This window comes from Cataglyphis hispanica, chromosome 2 (genome assembly GCF_021464435.1).
Source record: "Cataglyphis hispanica isolate Lineage 1 chromosome 2, ULB_Chis1_1.0, whole genome shotgun sequence".
Lineage (NCBI taxonomy): Eukaryota > Metazoa > Arthropoda > Insecta > Hymenoptera > Formicidae > Cataglyphis > Cataglyphis hispanica.
Genome location: NC_065955.1, coordinates 9,044,933 through 9,066,565, shown reverse-complemented (window position 1 = coordinate 9,066,565; position 21,633 = coordinate 9,044,933). Strand labels below are relative to the sequence as shown.

The 21,633-nt window shown below is 34.2% G+C and overlaps 1 protein-coding gene across 3 annotated transcripts; it reads right to left on the bottom strand.

Annotated features, from left to right (window-relative positions):
* Positions 1-108: 108 nt before the first annotated feature.
* Positions 109-20,963, bottom strand: LOC126855725 (polypeptide N-acetylgalactosaminyltransferase 5). Of its 3 annotated transcripts, none has more exons than XM_050603599.1 (8): positions 20,248-20,963; positions 6,572-7,355; positions 6,062-6,380; positions 5,264-5,441; positions 3,256-3,436; positions 2,250-2,488; positions 2,008-2,142; positions 109-1,904 (listed from the first exon to the last, which is right to left on the bottom strand). In XM_050603599.1, exons 2-8 carry the CDS (start codon positions 7,191-7,193, stop codon positions 1,755-1,757), a joined length of 1,824 nt encoding a protein of 607 aa, XP_050459556.1. In that variant the 5' UTR covers positions 7,194-7,355; positions 20,248-20,963; the 3' UTR covers positions 109-1,754. The 3 variants fall into 3 exon arrangements, with proteins under 3 accessions (XP_050459556.1, XP_050459563.1, XP_050459549.1); XM_050603606.1 differs by lacking the exon at positions 3,256-3,436 and adding an exon at positions 4,627-4,807 and having other exon boundaries at positions 20,800-20,959; XM_050603592.1 differs by lacking the exon at positions 3,256-3,436 and adding an exon at positions 4,627-4,807 and having other exon boundaries at positions 20,248-20,958.
* Between the last annotated feature and the right edge of the window lie 670 nt (positions 20,964-21,633).

Genomic DNA, 21,633 nt, shown 5'->3' with positions numbered 1-21,633 from the left:
TTATAATAATCGAAATTTCATATCATTCAATCAGTTGAACAGTTCATATCATCAATTAGTTGAATTGTGAAGCCAGAGTTATCATTGAGCAAATGATTAAAATGGAAATTGTTCATTAGCAGTTTTATTTATTAATAGTAGCATTTTCCGTAAAGCGAAATCAACTAGCCCTTAAGGAATGACGTATTTGCAAGAAGGTACTATCGACTACCATTTTTCTCGATCACGAACGGATATTTTATAGATCATTTATAAAGTGGACTATAACATCACTTATTTTAACATATAAGTCTCAATTTGTGTTTTATACAAAAATAAATACCACAGTCTTAGAGAAGACAAATGTCAAGCTATTAACGTTGCACCATCACCATAATATTCTTTTGGATTACATAAGAATAATGAGTATATTTATTATTCAATCGCAGTTACAAAGGAAGATCTTTTAAAATCGTGTTGGAAGTTATTTCATAAGAATGCAAATTTATAAATACTTTCTTTAAAGAATTGTAAATTTATGAATTCTTTACATCGAGTTAAAAATGTAATTTTTATAATTGTGGGAAAGATAAAAAAGACGTTTTATCATAAGACATGATGTCAAAAAATGATGAAAAAAATATTAGACTTTGAAACAGAATGTGATCTGGTTCAATTAGTTTCTGCATGACATAAGTGTCTAAAAATAAAAATTATTTACTTTGAAGCGTAATTTTTCATTGCATATTTTCGCGGATTAAATATTTAGAGAAATAGTTAAATAATTCGCAAATGATGTGTGTGCGCTAAGTCTGCTTATGCCCTGGAAAAATATTCGCTTGCTATCGTTAATCATGGAAGACACTCTGAAAAACATTGAAAAATTGCATTATGTTATTATAATGAATGACAATCAATAATCGCATGCATTTAACTAAAACCTGATGGAGGATTCTCTGTACATTGTTGTAAAATCTGGATAAGTACATTCTTTGCGTGAAACGACGCGTAACAATTAAATTATACGAACGAGATGCAACGAGGAGGAACTATTAGAATATAAAAAGATCCAGTGCTCTTCCCTAGTTATTAAATGGATTGTACAATAATAACTTCTATATTATTATCGATAGCGTAATCACATCGATTTCACTAACATTCGAGCATTCATTCCGTCATTGTGCGATGCATTTCTAGGATATTCACATTTTATTATTGCGCACTGATCTAATGTTCAATCAATCATCCGTCATTGCACTCATCTGAAATTATCAAATATGTCTCTTTTCTGTATTAACAATTATTTTAGTTATAACAATATCATCTGATATGCTTTCTTCTCTACTGCTTTTTTAATCAGGAAAGAAGAAAAAGAAGTTCACTTTGTTCATCGTTTAGTCCACATTCATGTCTACACGTGGTCAAAGAAGTTCACTCCTGTCACTCTTATGTGCATTGAACAAGCCGTACCTTTTAAGGATTGTGTATACACGAAGAATGGCAGTAGATTTTCAGTATTATTCTATCAATAGCGAACAGATCTTATAGAATTTAATCAATTAACTATGATCTCGCTTACGATGCGATTCGATTCCACGCGCACTGTCAATTCCATTTGATGCACACATTTAAATCATGATTAGGCATGATATTAAACTTGTTTCTTCACTTGTTGTAATACTTTGTTTTTCGTGCTGAGTCCACATCTCCTTGGTTATTTATTAGATATATTAACAAATATTGCGTATAAAACTGGCGTTTAAAGTCGATTCGTATTAGCTAGCTTGCCATTTGAATTTGCTACGCATGATCCATTTTTGGCCGATATTATTGACATCGCACTGCGCCAAGACGGGTTGCGACGCGTCGCCCGAATGAGGTTTCGATAAGCAATAACCTGTATTTGTATGTCTAATCATTTTGGTCTGCGAAAGAAACAACATTTGTCAGGAACAATATTATCAATTTACCGAAACTAATAGTTTCAGATTTCTTTCTTTTTCATACATGTTTTCACTGTTTTTTTACCTCATCATTGTAAACCCATGCTTGATTACCACCCATGCCATGACATCTCACAATCTTCACAGGACCTTGTGGACTAGCTGCATCAAGGCACATATCGTCGGACATTATCTGTTGCCGCTTAGTATAGGCAAACACCTGAATAATACAGTTTTCATTAGAGATAATATTCTAAGTAGAAATAATGATTTGATTTCCAGTATGATGTTCGAAATATTTCAGTTTATCAAAGACAAAATACAGACCTGATTTCCACCTAATCCATGACAATAACTAATTCCGACATTCTCTCCAGTCCTTCTACCCATAGTATCCAAACAAGTTTGCGTTTCAACATTTTTCACGTCGCCGAGGTAATAATAATCTAGCGGCATTGGCGATTCCGGATATATGTTCTCCAAATACCATCTGAAGCTCTTGCACTTTAATCGTTCTCTGAGTTTTATCCGTTCGGAAACATCGCCGACATCGACGTTTCGCGCTCCTAGAAAAAAATTGAGATTTTCTAACACCATAATAACTTTATCATTGTAAAGTGGAGAGAGACCTATTCACACAAATCTTTATACACGTATGATAAATTCGTGTCGAAAACAAGATTTGTCGCAGAATTTTGTGCTAAAATTAAGATATTTGTGATATTGTATGATACATATTAATGCTCCTAAAAAAATAATTGTGCAATTATGCAGCGTTTTGTTCTGGGAATCTGAAAAGTGTAAAGAGGTTTATAAAGTAGCATTGATCTATGCAATAACTTGTTTTTGTACATGTGTAAAACACAGCGTGCAGAGAGAGACAGATGTATTGTGCATCGAAATTGTTTTGTGAGTAACTTTAGAAATATTTATTTCTAATTATAAAACTGTATCACATATGAAACTCTCAATGCCATGCGTGACTTACATTTTGCTCCAAGTGTAACACCTCTAAATTTATTTACATCGCTCGTTCGTCTATTATACCTCTGTTATATATATTATCCGACACATTATTAAATAATACACATTATAGAGTTGAACGTAACAATGATGTTTCAAAATTAAATATTAACGGGTATCTGATAAAGAGAGATAGCAAGCAACCATGTGAGAATTAATAATGAAAAATAATAAGGAGACATGCAGATCTCCCGAGTCGTTGAACCATGCGCCGTTTCGCAAAGCAACTAATGCATAAGAATAGTATACAGAGATGCTCTTAGCAACAGATTTCTTTTTTTTTTAGTACACTAAGATGTGTTAGTGCTACCTGGATTAATGTTGTAATAGAAGTACTTCCATTGGTCCAACCAAACTTCCGCGAGCCGCGCATTGTTGTGGTTGACTATCTTGCTGGTACCGCCCGGGAAGGTATACGGGGTCGATTTACGGAATACGTGCCCGACGTGCGAGCATGTCGCAATTTCCAATGTCCCACCACACATCCATATCTAACCAACTCAATTCTGTTAGTGTGTTAGCAGTCACAATGATGGGTAACACGATAAGAGAATTTTAAAAAAAGGAAAAAAACAACATGTATATCGTATTCTGCGACTCATGGCTGGTGGATTGGCATCTCTCTTCTTGCGATTCCTATATATACCTATAACGTAGCTTGACAAGAGGATTCGATTAAAAGCAAGCGCAATTCTCGATCGGTTAGTCGGCTGGATGGATGAGTGGTTAAGACTACACCAGCATTTGTATCGAGAGATACAGAAACAAAATATCTCTGAAATGTCCATGTTTAGTGCTAGCGTCTATCTCTATTAATTCCATCATGGAAATTATAATACTTATTACTTAATCAGATAAAGACAAACGTGAGAGTGGAGTAAAGTATCTTGACGGTAATCACGTAAATTTTCTCTACTGAGGATAATTTTTATAGTTAGACATCTCTCTTTTAATTCTAATTTAGAGATATTAGCGATGTAATGTATACAACTACTGATGTTATATATATGAAATATTAGTAAATACACACATACATAAATCATAATGTGCACAATACATATAGAGAAGATGATTAACTAATTTATAGTATATCTTTGTGTATATGTATATGTATATATATATATATATATATATATATATATATATATATATATATATAACTATAATGTGTTAAGAACTATTTTATAAAAATATATATCTCTCAACGCAAGACTGCTATATTAATTATTAATCAAATGGAGAGAAACAACTTGTTAACAAGAACACAATGCATTCAAAAACAACTGCAAGTCACATAGCTGTATAATGAATTGTAATATTTCTATGTATATAATACGGTTTGTATCAGATACCCGTCAAATGTATGTATGATATAGTTTCATTTGATATTGCGGTTTTAAAAGATGCTTTATCAAATAACATCGTTGCTAAGCGCTACATGAACCCAGCTGTCTAAAAATTTCGAAATATGATGGAAAACTCCCCTTTTCACGATTCTCGAGATTAGATTTTTTAATAATTTGATGTAAATTACAGAGTATACGTTAAGATGTATTAAATAATTGTTTAGATCAGGTTTAGATCCTGGTATTGATGTACATAACGATGGCATCATTTAGCGCAATTCTAGTTAACAATAACATTGCAGAAATTAATTAAACGATACACTTAATTATCTAACCTGGATTCATGGCATAGTAAAAATCTCTCCACTCATCCATCCAGACCTCGGCCACCCTAGCCGCATTGTGCAGGACTATCTTGCTGACACCGCCAGGGAATGTATATGGACTCTTGTCCCGGAATACATGTCCCACATGAGAGCACGAGCTGATTTCTAATGTTCCACCACATTGCCACACCTATAATGTACTTACAATTTTACAAATGATACACTAAAAATTTATGCATGGATACCCTTTAAAACTTGGCCTTTTTGTTAAATACACATACTTTATATTATACAGTTATACATATAATATAATATATTTATAACAGAAGATGAAAATAAATTATTACTAATAAATATTAAAAATAATTAATTTCTTATAAAGACAAGATTTCTACAAATTAATTTTCGCGTAAAATATACGTAATTATTGTTTTAAAGCGCGAAAAATCGGTAACTCGGATATTAATCAAATAAATATATGAATAAAATGAATATATAATCTTAGATTATATATTAATTTATTCATTATATATAATATTCAATTTATATGATATTTCAATTTAGATTCACAGACGCTACGTAAAATTTATGTAGATAATTCGGGTCAAATAGATAGTCTTTCTTATCGTATTACGAAAAACCTTACCCGGAAGCTCATTTCAAGATTTTCGCCGCCCCAAATATCCATGCCTTCGTCGTATGCACCCAACTCGTAGAAATATTCTTTATCAATGGAAAACAATCCGCCGGCCATCGTTGGTGTTCGTAGCGGTGCTGTTCTGTCGCCGTTTCTTCTATCCATTTCCCTCTGTGCAACTCTATACCTTATTGAACAAAAGTTAGGGTAGCATTAAAATCTGAAAATGATACTGATTATGATACTATACATAAGGTGTCATATTGACGTATATAATTTGATTCAAAATTAATTACATTCAATTTCATTAAACAATAGTATATATGTATGTGTTCGCGATGAATATGGATATCGTAATAAATTCGTCAATTTGTATTATTCGACAGTTTGTAATTATATATGAATGGAACAAAGAGAGAGGAAGAGAAAAGCTGCTATTGATTACATTTTAGCTCATTATATATAGATGTAATTAAATTAGAATAAACTTGGCAAATTTACGAACGTAACAACTAAAAAATAGGGGATTTATGAATTCCACCATAATCTTATAAACAATAAAATCATAAATGTATATACAAATATAGATATATATCAGTAGCGATCAATAAATTTGCTGTTTTATATGGCTTTATAGTCATGTATTAATCTAATTATTCATGCAAAATATATGGATTTCCGTATTTGCAACTCAAATTTTCTTCGCTTAAAGAAACGAGAGATTCAACTGGTTCGATTAAAATTATAACGCTATTAGAAATTATAATGCTATTAAAATTCAGGATAATATCAATAATGCTACAATACCATCTAAAGTTTAGTTTCCAATTGAAACCACCCCACGTCATGTCACTGGCTGGGATATATTCGAAGGTATCATCGCTGATGACGTCTATGATCGGGCAGACAACGGTATGCCTATCGTTGGCGATTCTTGAGAGTAACGGTTCCAACCAACCCTCAGTGCATTCACAGTGCGCATCTAGAAATGTGATTACTTGTCCCTTGACGTGTTTTGCCCCTAAAAGCCTCGCTCTTATCAGGCCCGACCTTTTTTCAGTACGATACACATATGTAGGAACAGGTAGCGTTTTTACATAGTCCTCCAAGTCTTGCTTTAGATGTTCTGGAAAGTAAAATTTAATCCGTCGTGTCACTTTAAGCTTCAAATTTTAAATATATTTGAGATTCTTTTATTTGATATTAAATTTCCTTCCGTTGCTTGGTGTGTGATTGACAATAAATCAATATAAGTTACAAAATTAATGTTCTTTAAGCGTTATATATTTATATTTAGTAACCCGATAAGAAACGTACCGCGCTCACTCGCGTCGTCCACGAGAATGATTTCTTTCAACAGCGCTCTGGGAGACCTGTTTATTACAGACCAGACTGTCCTCAGTAGAGTGGTCCACGCCTCGTTGTGGAAAACTATCACGATACTCGTATCCGGAAGATATTTGGGATACTTCTTATTCTTACAACCTTCGAGTCTGATGTCCTTTAGGGATCGATTCAAGGAGATCATATCGCTGGCCATCAAATTGAATTGATTCAACTTGAACAGCTCCTGCTGCTTGGCTTCGTTCTCCGGCGGGATATGCACCGCCGCTCCCATCTCGCCGGGGCTACCTTTACTCTCCTTGATGACTTTTGCCGGCCGCCATAAATGTAACGTGTTCTGTGGATACTGCCTCTTGGTACCTGTGTACTCATGTTTCAGCGCTTGCGCCTCCTCGATCGGGATCTTTGGATGTACCTGGGACGGTTCCTCGGATTGAAGCCCAGATTGCTGCTGCTTGTTATCTGGACAGTTCCATCCGGATCCTCCGATACAGTCCGAATAGACCATGAGCACCATAACGTCGATCAGGAACCATACCAGCGACGTCAGCAGTATCACTTGACATGTGTGAATGCGAATCTTGAAGCGAAACATCTTTCAACGACGGCAGTCCTCCGCTTGCACCACGAGCTGCTCATCACCCAATCTCCGCGCGACCAAACTCGCGATTTGGATCCTTGGACGAAACTTGAGATTGAGATATCTTCGCGACACCGAATTCAATGAAGCTTCGTAGAATTACATGACTTTTCAGCGCTGCAACAGAAAAAAAGAAGGTTTTATTATCGGAAATTTGATTAATACTTTGACACGCGATTTCAAAAGTCCGGCTTGATATCCGGAAATTGCCCAAGAGATAAAATCAGAATTCTTTTGGTAGATCGATCCATCGCTTCAACTTTACGCATGCTTATCATGATTCCACGGATCTATGAATATAAAGCTTGAGCTTTTTATTCTCATTAATTTTTACGCAGAGCTTACAAAGCTTCATTAACATGGAAACTTTTAGACTTTTGTCGATAATGTCAAAAAGAAATGATGAATATTGCAGTTAAGACATATCTTTTATTACTTTCTTATATTTATATCGCAATAGAAATACGTCGTGTGCAGGTAGAATAGGTGAAACGGAGGAGAAAAATCCTTTAGCATTTTGTAATTTTCGTAATAATTATTAAAAAATTAATTTAAAAAAATCGAACAATTTGTACGAGTGTAAGCGCGCGCGCAGCGAGAAGAGACTCAAAAATAATCGATCGCGACGAAATTTCACGGTTGTGAAACCTCTTTCTTGTCTTATTAAGAAACACGGTAGCGTTTCGCGCCAAGCAACAGTGAGGCATCGCGATAGAGAAGATACCTACAGTATGTATACACATCATGTAACAAAATAAACACGCCAAATTTTCACGCAGTGAATTGAGCGAGTTGTGGAGTCAATGGTATTCATATTTATTTTACGTTTTTTTTTGTTCGTTTTGTTGAAGGGTTATTGTTTTATATTTCAGAGCAATCCTCAAAATAAAGAGCGTTTATATAAACATAAATTTATCATAAATTGAAATATATACATTATACTCTAAATTAATTTTGATAAATAAATCTTGTATTTTATATCTCTTTGACATTATACTCTAAATAATTTTTTTCTCTCTGCTCAAATATAAAATATAAAATATTTTCTCATATATTATATACATACATGTACATTTACTTCTTGAAATAGAATAGCGTTTGATTGATCAATTAGGACAAAAAATTTTTTTTTTATTCTAATTCGTCAACGTAATATAAAGCTTGGATTTTTTCTTCCTATATTAATACATATATTAATACATCATGTAATTTCAATTAGAATAAAATTTATGAATTGCATGCAGGTTGAGGTAAAAAAGACTTGGCAAAAATTGCACAATTTAAATTTAATATATAACAAATAATCATTTATACGTATATATTTATTATTTAGAACAATTTACAAAAACTGCTCATACATCATATCATCCATAAATAAATTATAACGCTATACTATACACTCTTAAAAATGACATAAAATTTTATCAATTAGAAAAACTAATTTTAGGGTTATCATCAATAATAATATAAATTACTTTTTCAAATTTTTTACGCGACTTTTTAGTGCTTTCGATTGTCGCATACGTTGCGAATGGAGATACATGCGACTCGCGCGAGCGAAAATCGCTTATGTCAGCTAAGGGTAATCGGAGTAGCTTGCAACACTTCAGCATCTCTAATTCGTATGAGAGGCACACATCGATCCTGGAGGAGAATGCAATTTTAATGTCGGCGAATATTCCATTTCAATAAACTACACTCGGTACACAAGACGAGTTTCGTACACACACACACACACACACTAGTCCCCTTACAAATAGAACTGGCAATATAATGACACGCGATTTGCATACGCACGCATTTCTGCGCGGGTGTGTAGTATAATGCCTGTCCGCGCAGATCAAATAATAGTTGCACACGATAAATTCACTCGTGTGCAGGTAAGTAATAGACTTTATTACATTTATGTCGCGCCTGTAAATCGCTATTTATCGTCTTCACTGCCACTTCGATCGGTAGCTTGGCATTTTATGCAAAAAAAAAACGCAAAAAAAAAGTGCAATTGCTGGATTATCGGAGATGATGATATACATGCATCATTTCGCGTGCGCGAGGCATGGCATTTATAATTTTCCATGTCGACGAAAACACCAACGCTATTTGCATGTCTCTCGATAAAAGCTCAACTCGAATTAGGATTATCGCAGGATTTGATCTCGATGAAATTTTTAATTACTATAATATCCTCGAAAAATGCGAAAACATTTTTCGCCATTATGTTTACGCATATTTATAGATGTTTCGATAATGTTTTTTGAAAACGCGTTATGCAACATTTTTTTTTTTTCAGCTTTTATCTGTGCATTAGGGTGTCTCTGGTACCGCGTAGCACCATCAGCTGCGATCGATGTTGATACCAGCCGGTGTGACTGACAACGGAAAAAAAAGTTGCAGCAAAATGTTTCAAAGGCGCGACGGAAATACAGATCCGCAGGTAATTATCCCACGCAGCTGAGACCGCTCGGCTTGGGAAATTATATCGCGATGAAGCAGCATTCGCTGTTCCCCTGATGGTACTAATTAATTAGCGACTGCTAAATAATTTACTTTCATCACGATAACGAGCGGGAAATGGAAGTATGTTGAATGACTATGCGCGACCCAAAGAACAACGGACGACATTCCCCGATGATATTACGTCGCGTAAACTCTGTATTATAAAAAAAAGCGGCTGATGGCAGCTTTTCTCGATGCGATTGTGCGTTTTACATGCCATGTATATAAGGATTTAAAAAAATAAAGTCACATTTTTTTCCATTTACTTTTATATTAAAATAATAAATCAAAAACTGTTGTGCATTAAAATTCAATTACGTACAAAAGATATTTTATAATTTGGAAATAATAAAACAATATTTAGAAGTTCTAATCTCTATTCTTGTAAAGAAATAATACAAAGATGATACTAGCAAATACTAATTTTAAAAAAGTATTTAAAAATAATCTAGATTGTTATCAGTTGTTATTTATACAATTCTAACTGTCAGTCATCAATATGACACACATGTGTGAAAAATAACATATAAAAATTAATATCAATAAAACTAATACAATATAATGATACTGCTATGAGGTATTTACACAAAAATGGAGTATACCATTCGATATAATAAAATCTATCAAATTTTGCAGTGAATTATTTGAGCGATTTTATTCGAAAAAGCCACAAATTTAATATTCAGAACTTTTCAAATTTTATACACTTAAAATTATTTTTCTTTGTAACAAGAGAATAAAAACAAGGAAGAAATCATTATAACATTGCGTAGTTGTAAATAATGTTGTGATACTCGAATATAACGTATTTTGTTTATCTCTATTTTTACAACCTTATTTTATTTTATTTTTCGTAACGAGATCATCATAGAAAGAAATAGATATTTCCAAGAAGAAGAGAGTAAAATTCTTTTTATGTCATATATCTTTGTAGAAATGTTTTATAGTTAACAATATAATAGAGCCCTCCCCCCCTCAAAATATTCGCGGTTTACGAACGTGGCAAATGACTACGATAACTTTCAACCATCATCATAATAGTCAACCGATAATGGCTGTACTATTAACAAAATATTGTATGTACTACGTTATTGATAAATCAATATACCGCAGTACGTTAATATTGTTAAGATAAATCATTACTTTATAACAGTATCTAGTCTGGTGGCGAAATGATGAATTGCATATAAAGTGCAGTCAAAACATCAAACCGAGTGTCAATAAGCCACTATTTTATTGTTGTGATATTTTTATTGTAGCATGGATATTTTTATTGTTTCAATATGACATCCGTTAGATAAATAATAGCGTTATATAAATACAAATGTTAAAAAAAGGAAATTTAAAGCATAATCTAGTTTTTGATATTTTGAATCAAAGATAGAATTCTTGTTTTGTCGTACTAATCTTAACTTTACTTGCAAATCGAATTTATCAAAGTAAGCAGAATCATTCTGAGATATTGATATTTATATTTACTTTAAAAAAAAACAACATTCAATTATTTAATTAATTGTCTGGATATTTTGGTTCAATAATAATAGTAACACTAATCTTAATATTTCATTTATCAAAATCCAATATTTCATATCGTGAAATTATTATTGGCAACTTATTTTGGAATTTTTTGATAGAATTCTGACTTCACCGCTAAGTTTATAGAGGCGAGTATTTTCAAAATAATCTATATATTTTCATGTAACTATTCGTAATGAAATAAAATCTTTTTTTACAGTGCTTTCCACCACATAATTAGATTTGAGTTCTATCGATTTCAATGAAGAATTATTGTGCTCTAAAGTCCGCCGATATCACATTGACGCAATGCGACACCAGGTAATATCATTAAGAAAGTCTTCCCGCGTACAATAGACAACTATAAAAGCTTGTTATCCGCTATAAAAATCTAAACCCTGCAATAGTTTAGATTGTGCAATAATTTGTTTGAAATTCGAAGAGTCGAATGTGTATATGTTTGAACGTAAAATTGAATTATATTTCAAATTATATTTCAATTATATTTCAAATTATATTTCAATTATATTTGAATTATATTTCAAATTATATTTGAATTCTAGTATCACAACTATTTTACAAAAAAAAAAAAAAAGAATTGAACTTACTTCCTAATATAAGAATAAAATCTGATAATTAACGATGCATACAATATACAATTCAACAAGTTTTACTGTTTCACTTTATGAAGCTTCATATCCAGCCGATTCCTCGTCTCATTATTTTATGATGTATACATAATGCGTATTCGCGAAATTAATATTGAGTATAATAAAACTTGCAACGTTTATCATATCAGAGGAGGAAGGCGCCAACAATTTATTATCGGATCTTATTTCATCTACTCCGAGCTCTTCTTCCTCGAAGTCTCTAATGAACAATATTTAACGTAAGGTATTCTTCGAATTTTAGAAGTTTGCAAAATTTAGTTTGATATTCTATCAGACAATATATTTACTTTAATTTTCGTCTGACAGCGCACATGTATGTGCATATTGGTGTCTTAATCGTTAAAATGTCTCGCGGGATGAATCTAAGCCCTTAACAGAGAAAATTAACTAAGCCAACCACATGGGAGAACCGGAAGGGCTGAACTCAGTATTAATGTAATACACGTCGTAATCTATGAAATTATGAAACTTGTAATCGCATAATGCATGCAGACTGTGCATGTCGCATATCTATTCAGTTTAAAGCCCACATCATATATTAATATGAGTATAATACATAAATATTTCATACATTTTATTCACATAAAATACAATCGTGGAAAAATTCAATTGTACTCGAGACAAAAACTTTATTACTAGATTATATTATAATTTATAAAATGCAAGGTGCTCCAAAAACTCAAATAACCTTTTAATAATAGATTCTCTGGTCAATTAAAATTGATTTTTTTCGTAATAAAAATGTTTTTCGTTCAAATTACTTTTTGCAATTTTTCCTCTTCCATATATCTTTAATATATTTAACTAACTATATCTATATATTTAACTAACAATAAATTTCAAATTAAAATTCTCTCTCTCTTTTAAAATAAATTCTAAGAAAGGATTTAGGATAAATTAAGAATAAATTAAGAAATTTCATTAATCTTTCAACTTCATTAGCAATAAGTTAAGTTTGTAAAAAGCCAGTTCTTTTACATGGTTTATTGAAAGTTATTGATGCCACGATATTTTCGCTAAGAAAAAATTCAAACAAACCAGAGAATATGCTTTTAAAAGTATATTCGGTTTTAGGACACCTGTATTTTTAATGCGTGCATGTCAGTCGAAATTCAATTACTTTCTTTTGAAAGCTTTTTCCTCTTCGAACGGACGTGACGTGAAATGATTGCTATGCACATTCCAGTCGAAGAAGGCTCCATTAAAAACCGGTTTTATAAATGCCTCGAAGACTCTTTGCGCAAGTTATTTAATCAGATATTATAAAGTAGATATAAAAATGAGTATCGTATTGTTATACGCGCGTCCCGAACTAGATTATGAACGTAAATTGCAACGCGATCGTTCGTTAGAGTACTTGAACTTTACGAACGTCTTATATCATCCATTTAATTACAGGTAATAATTTTCTCGCAGTTAATACAATACTTATCATTTTGATAACACAAAAAACTAGAGCAAATTATAAAACGAGATATCTGTAATTTTTATTCCAGAATTTTGTGAATAATTAAAAAAGAAATCGTATATATGAGATATAAATTTTATAAAATAATGGTAAATTGAAAAAGATGAAAAATTTCATTGTTGCAATATAGAAGCTAACATGCGTGTACAAATTGTTATATGATTTCCATCAATTAACTTTTAATATTTTACATTTTCCAGCTGAAATTCACACATGTAATTTTACACTTCGCAGCCAAGTATTATGTATAAAATTTCCACCACGTTCGATAACATATTAAATTTCCCTTAAATTCATAACACATACGCTCGTGCACTTTAACAAATGAGCGTGCATTATCAATATTGTGGTTAACGAGTATGTATGTACTAACGATATGATATGATATAAAATAGCGATCGAATATTTCATACAATATAATGACGACCGAACTGAATTTAAAAGGCGTGACATCACGGATTAATTTAAATAGGCACTACTAGCGATTATAAACGCGATAGGGTGTTTGCACCAATACTTACACGCGCAATATAATCTCCCTGAACCATACAAATCGATTCAATATATTGATCTCGTTCATTGTTAAAGATAGACCTTTTAGTTTTATATCACGATATATATTTTTAGAATGTTTATAAATGATTATACGCAATTACCTATAAGAGAGTGCCAGTGTCTTGTCCCCATCTTCATGTTCTTATTTTCTTTTCTCAATAATCAAAGTATCAAATATTTCTTTTCAAATACTGGATTTTCTACATTAACGGCTATGGTCTTTTTAAATATCAAAAATAATCCTTTGGCATTCAATAAGATGTAACACAACCAATCTAATTTATTGCTTTTAGATCGTTTCTTGAAATCGTTAATTTCATCAGAAAGTGACATAATACAGCAATTAAGGGATTTTGTAATATGCATGTCGTATATATGTACAGCTGGACTGGGTTAAGTATATACAGGTTCGAATTTGTGGGGGAGAACACACAATGCGCTCTCCTGGTGTTTAGAATTATTCCGGAGCGGTCGCAAACAATGCGCAGCGGGCGATATACAATGAAGATCGCGGTATCGCATGAATACCGTTATTACACGCGCCCGTTTTATACGGGTCACAAACCGGCGTAAAGTTTTCCGGGTAATGGAGAGCGGATTAACAGCGAGACACATACGCACTGCCAGTAACATCTCGCGCAGCGCGTTATCCCGCAAACGTCAACTCTCCTTACGCACACCGCGATTGTTTATCTACAACAAGCCACGGAGCAATTTACAATTAATTAATAACGTGATTGATTGACCCCCGCTTGTATGCTGGATATAGATATATTCACGCAATAGCCGCGCAAACCATGTGTTTTATATACATATGTATATTTGATTATCTCATACATATATATATAAAGATAAAAAGATATTTAAAGATAATTTAAAGATAAAGATATTCTCTATGTAAATAAGGTAATTTTTTATTATTTATGTGTGCCCGCTCAAGAAAATATTGATAGTAAAATATTCTAAATTAAATTTTCGACGACCATCATTTTCTCCTTGTTGCTAAAAGATCTGGAAGATAATGTGGAATAGCCCATGCACGTATCGCGTGGTAGAGAAATATAATATAATAAGATTTTTGCAATTTTGATAGTATTTTTTTTTACGATGTACTTATTTGTGTAACTTGATTTTTCTTCAGGTTTCTTGTTATGCGCCTCGTTTATAAGTAGCGCTTATCATTCGCGAGCAAAGCAATAACTGTCATACCGTGAGTATGCAAATGTCCGTAAAGATCGGCGTGGCTATTATTATACTTATAATCTCTTTTAAAATTCTTTCATCCACAATGAACAGTTGATCGGTGAAGTTTATTAAATTTGAAATTTTGACTTTATTTCTGTGTAAAACTGAAATGTGTAGATACACAAGCAGGGTTGGCAAAATTCCATATTTTTTGGATAAAATCCGTGTAAGAGATAAAAATCGGTATTTTTTGTAAAAAGCAAAAACTGGTCCTTTCTATTAAAAATGTTAAAATAAATAAAAAACCGTTTCATCAATATACATAAATCGAAAGAATGTTTTTTTTTTTTAATTTAAGCTTTATCTAAAATAAATAAAATAGATAAAATCTATAATAAATTAGAAATCGATAAATAAATTATTTCTTTATTAAATGTTGAAAGGTAAACGTGTATTATATATCTATATGTATATCTATAATAAAAAATTTTTAATTCTATTATTATTACATTTATTTATTAAAGTAAGAATTGATATAATATTTAATAAAATTTATTATTTTAAAAATTTTATATATTAATTAGAGAATTAGAATTAAAAAAAGACTTTATTATTATATTTATTTAATTTTTTTTTAACTAATAATAATTAGTATGATTTATTAATAAAAAATATCTTTTTGTATAAAGTTATACTTTTATGTTACATATTACTTATTTTTATAGTTTTTGCCAGTTTATAGTTTACTGGATAAAGTCCGATACGATAAAAAGTGAAATTTATTCATGGTTTCTTCTACTCATTGGACTTTTCCGTCCAATCCAGGTATACGAATGTATTAAATATCTTTGCATTTTATGATCGTGACATAAAATATCACGAAAGGTCAGGAAAGTTTTATAACCAGCGTCCTTGCGTTATCGGCGTCCAAGTGTTGAGTCTATCTCAGCTAATCGCTCCGTTCTAGCGAGAACCTTTCACTCGTTTCGTGAATCACTATCGAAGCGCGCCGCTAATTAAGTATCGTTTCTATCCCGCGTGAGAGAGAAGCAGTGACGTAAATCGGCAAGTACCGATGATCACGTAGTATCATCCATCAAGAATACCATCTGTCGCGAAAGTGCAATGTGTGATGTCGCAAACGCGTGATTTCGCTAATATTTCGCCATCGTCGAGCGATGGAAAAAAAAAAAAAAAATACCCATTTTTTTCATCAAAATTTTTATCCGTAACGCGCGCTCTTCTTTTATCAAAATTAATTAATCCGAGCCTCGAGTTAAAGTACACAAGTAGAATTAATCGAAAGACGAGAGTTAAACACGTTGCACGGAAGTTGCGTACAATTAATTAACCGTCAAAGTACATCTTCGTTATTTCCACGGACGATTTAATCTGGATGAGGCTGATGAGCGATCAATAATCGAGCGTGCCTGATTCTCAAGGTACGACGTTAACAATTGGACGATTCTTGTTCGAGCGCGTATCAAATCTCTCCGGAACGCGCAAAAGCAAACGGAATGGAGCACAAAGAAATGTGTGTCTGAGTATAAAATTCTTAACGACGTCATTCGGTCTGTGCATTAACACAAATGGACCGCTTCATAATGAGAGAAGCGCGAGCAGTAATAATCTCTCTCGGATATCTCCCCACGCTTTCCAAACTCCAAACGTGAGAATACGGTCCCCAGGAGGCATCGTTATTGCAATCTTCCTCCCCTCCCCCTTTTTGTACGAGCATCCTGGGCATCCGCATGTTCCGTGACGGATCGCTCTCGACGCGCGTTACAAAACGGCGCGGCCTTGAGTTTCTTCGAGAGACCGGTGCGCCGATGCAGGCTTTATACGAGCCTCGCGAGACGGATAACGGACGGACAGGTGCGCCGCATTCCGTTAAACGGCACTCAGGCTGCACCGACGACGACGACGACGACGACGATGATGACGCTGACGAAGACGGAGTGCGCGTCTCTACTTCAGTCTCGCTACGAGCGAGCCTCGTTCCGTTTTTCGCGCGAAACGAGAATCGAGAAAAGAGAGGGGACACGAATACGTGCGGGAATGTCGCAATCGAATTTGTGATACATTCGTATGCCCCCCGTACAGCGCCTCCGATTTTACGCGATTGAACGAACAATGGACTTCCCAAATCCCGCTTTCACTCGAGAATCGAGAAGCATTCAATTAATGCGAGACGGTGTGCTTTAACTTGGATACTTTTCTCGGAGAATTCTTTCCCAACTTTAAAGCCGAGAAGATTAAGTTTAGAATTCTCTCTCTGAAAAGTTCTTAAAAAAAAAAAGAAAATGAAAAAAGGAAAAGAGTCCAACCGCTATTATATCAAACTCTTCAATCGTAGACTGGAAGTGGGAATGAAAGGGAATTATTAGTGACGAGAATAAGTACAATGGCATTCATTTGCATATATACGAAGAAAGCACGAACGGCACGAAAGGTATGCAGATATGAAAAATTTTCACGTCACTTACGTCATTTTTCGTTCATAATTAGCATTATTCAAATTTACTGATGTATGAAAAGGGTTATTATTGTCCAATCCGATTCACAGTGACAAGGGAGCCTCGCGAATCCGAAAATTCTGATTGAAACTTTACAGACATGTAGGGAGGGGGGAAGGGGGCTTTAATAGATAAATTTAGAAATTTTTTCGAAAACTATTCGAGATATCAAAAAATGTTTTATAGTAAAAACAATTCTATTTAATCACATTATATTTTTAAAAGATTTCTGAAAAAAATTTTTAAATCATTTTTTCAAATTTTATTAATACGGTTAAATAGATTTATTTTTATTTTTACCATAAAATTTTTTGTATAAAATATTTTTAAATATCTGAAATAATTTTCGAGATATCAAAGATATCAATTTTCGAGAAAATCAAAAAACCGCTTTAACCGCAAGGAACATAATCGGATCGATTTTTGAAAAATTTGGAATGTAAAAAAATGCTTTGGAAATCGATCGAGTGATCTATTTAAAAAAAAAAAATAAAACTTGCAAAGGTACAGAAAAAATAATTTTCATGTCGTTGAGAAAGTTGTGAGAATCAAACAAAACGAACATCGCTTTTATCTTCCGTCTATTTTTTTTTTTTTTTTTAATAAACGATTCGCTTGAGTAAGTCACGTTTTCGGTTTTGCTCAACTTAATTTTTAGCTCATGATACAGCGTGGGATGAAGACGAGGATGAAGCAGAGGTGACCTAGTTTTGATAGATCGATCTTGAACTCGACATATTTCGCGAATATACCTAAATTATTAATCTCAATATTACGCTCTGATCTTCATACCGTTTATAAATCATCATCGCAGAAGCGTACTGTTTGCAGGTATATAAACAGAGAATAAAATTGGGAAATAGGAATAAAATTTCATGCTTGGCATGGATAGAAAAAGAGAAGTATTAATTGCAAAACTTCTATGCATTTAGAAGGAGACAAAAGGATCAGAAGATAGATTGAGGTCGAACTTAATCTACGGAACTGCTACGGAGTCTCATGGCTCTAAGTGGTATAAGTTAGTAAGCTAGTTCTAAGCAGAGTAGCCCGAAGACGCTCTGCTTAGATCAAACCTGTTACGTGAATGAAACGTGGAACCGGACGACGACGTTTAGAGACAATAAATGTAGAGCAGAAATAAAATAATGTACAGTATGTTTCTCTCTTCGGACATGTACGCGTAAACAACAACAACGTAACACATACGTCATATGTCTGTCCACCATATGTCACAGATAATTCTAAAGATACGAATTAATAATATTTATAGACTGTGTGAATACATAAATATTAGATAAGGAAAATACACGTAATATACAAACTTTTAGATATAGATACATTGATACTAATTTATGCTCGTGAATTTATAATATTTGAAAATGTTGCAAGCATTTTTTCTTTTTTTTTCCAAGTCTCTGCGCATTTTAATTTTTCCGGAATATCCAGTAGTAGAATTTCTCATGAAATAAAACGTAATTTTCTTAATAAGCATTAACATATGTCCAGATGAATTGCTTTTTATCATACATTAAAAATGATAAAAACATCATTTTTTTTTTAATATATAAAGAGATAAAAAAAAGACAATAGTAAAATAAGATAAGATAAGGCAAACAAAGTTTTGACATATTTTCGTCTATTATGATTACCAGTGCGGGAAATTTGTACGGACTATGTTTGTGTATATATAGTAGTTTTAAAATTAAATTTAAAAAATTTTTGGATTGACTTTACGGTTTATTAACGACGGATTTTTTCTTCTCGGTTCTTTTAAGCGTATTTTTCACAAGGTTCCTAGTCGCGAAAAGTCGGCGCAAAGAAAAAACGCGGTATTTATGTATACACATTCATCTATGTACATTAAATCTCGGCAATTGAATTTTTAATCTTTGAAGTCCGGGCTGCGGAAACTTCAACCACATTTTCTCGGTCCCCGTCTATTTCACTCTGTCCTTTTTTTCAGCGTATTTTTCGCAGGGCGTGCCACGAGTAGCGGTAGAAAAAGAAAGAACAAGCGCGAAATTTGTCGTATGTATGAACGTACGTGTTTACGTCCTTTCGAGGAGGAAAAAAATTTTAAGAGAGAGCTCGAATTTTTTTTTAAACCCTCGCATTATCACTCCCTCTCGAGATGTTCAGCCTCGAGGCATACGCGAGATGAGCAACTCGCTCGTGCGTAATCTCCGTGAAGTTTAACACACGCTCGTACCTACATACGTGCATACTTGACGGGACCGTTAAGCCACGAGGCCGCATGCTTCTCTGGCCGACGGCCTCGTGCCTGCGCTCGTTCGCCCGTATCTCTCCCCGGGAAGATATCAGTCGGAAGAGAAAAAGAATCGCGGTCCGTTTGCCCGGTTCGCGATTAATACATATATACGCACCGAGTGAAAATTATCGCGTCTGCGATCCGCTAACGATCCAGCGACAAATCCGCACGCACACGGTGCTCGCGCGAGCGAAGCGAGACGACCGGGGGGAGCGATACGTAAGACGGAAGAGAGGTCCCCCCCCTCGCGTTTCGACGCGCTAAACGTGGCACAGCGCGCTTTTTCCACGAACTTTTCTCACAGTGATAATACATAAGAACGATGACCACTCACGTTTCGTGTGGGATACTTGGTGTTATCTTGATAAGGATCTCTAAGTCGCGCGCCGACGAGGATATTCGGCACCGGATCGCTCTTCCTCTAGAAATGAACTGTCCCGATTCGGATCATCGCTTCAGGACTACGTATCACCACTTCCAACACAGCTGTGTACGTTAATTACGCCGGCGCGGCAAGAGACGGATTCCCGGTAAATGACACTGCACGCGCGCGAGTGAAACGAGCGCGGACTGTCGCGCGATATAGATTCCGGGATCGCGAAAATCGCGACGCGTGCTCGACAGGAGAGGACCGATCGTTACACGCGCTTCTTCGGATGTTCGCCAGCTCGGTTCTCCTTCCGGCCGACGAAATTCGAGAGCCGAGAAGGACGATCGGTGCGAGAATAGAGCGGCGATTCGGATCCCGCGATAAAATGTGTACAATATTGCACGTCGTAGGGGGAGAGAACAAGAGGGAGGGAGAGAGAGAGAGAGACGACGCGCTCTCCCCTCGTCGAGCGAGCAGCGGATTCGGAGACGGTCGATTCGTCCCGTCGATACGCACCTTCCTTTTGTCTCGGCGGCGATTTATCCGATTTAACGGCGCGGTGCAGGAGATAGCTCGCGGGCGTACATCGTCGTTCGTCGTTGCACTTTAAACTCGTAAGATATGCCTGACATGGCGCGATGCGGCGCGGAGCGAAACGAGCGCGATGAACGGCACCGAGGTTAGGGTGGTTCGTCGAGTGACAGGACGACACCTGTTCGCCGTTCGCGGCAACTCGACGAGCGATGTATCGATAGTCGGGCAACGCGCGATTGTCACTCGAGACTTTATCAACGCGCCCTGCAATCCCGCTTTTTTTTCCTACATTCTATTTCTCATTCGACATTTAGCGATTTGTTTTTTCCCTCAAACTGAAGTTCGACAACTTGTGATATTTTAGATTAAATATAAATTAAAGGTAGAGTAATAGTTTTTTTAAGTACACATGAAATACATATTACTCTACAGCATATTCTACATATATTTTAGGTTGATGATTTAAGAATGATTTTTTTTTATGACAACAAAGCGTGGTTTCTGAATGTGAACTCGAATAAAATTTCTTCAAGTGTTTTATCACAGTAATATCATTTTATATCCTTTTTATATAGGAGGAACATCCTGTACATATATTTTACATCCAATTTTTAATATTTTTCAATCCTTGTAGCAATCATCAGAGATTTCACTCGAACGTATATCCATATCGAATTGATTGTAGAAGAACATTTCAACGCGCTATACACATTGGCTGCGGTCGGGAAGACGCTAGAAATGCTTCGAAGCATTACATCAACCAATCAGAATAAAGAAATCTTTGCTCTTTTTGTCCTGATTGGTCAATCAAATGCT

Bases quoted from the DNA above. Each gene is read 5' to 3' on its own strand.
- LOC126855725 (XM_050603599.1), bottom strand. From the start codon at position 7,193: ATGTTTCGCTTCAAGATTCGCATTCACACATGTCAAGTGATACTGCTG. The intron at 5,442-6,061 runs GTATTGTAGCAT...TTGTTCAATAAG, and splicing joins TGGAAACTAAACTTTAGATG to GTATAGAGTTGCACAGAGGG. The intron at 2,143-2,249 runs GTCTGTATTTTG...TGTATTATTCAG, and splicing joins ATGGATTAGGTGGAAATCAG to GTGTTTGCCTATACTAAGCG.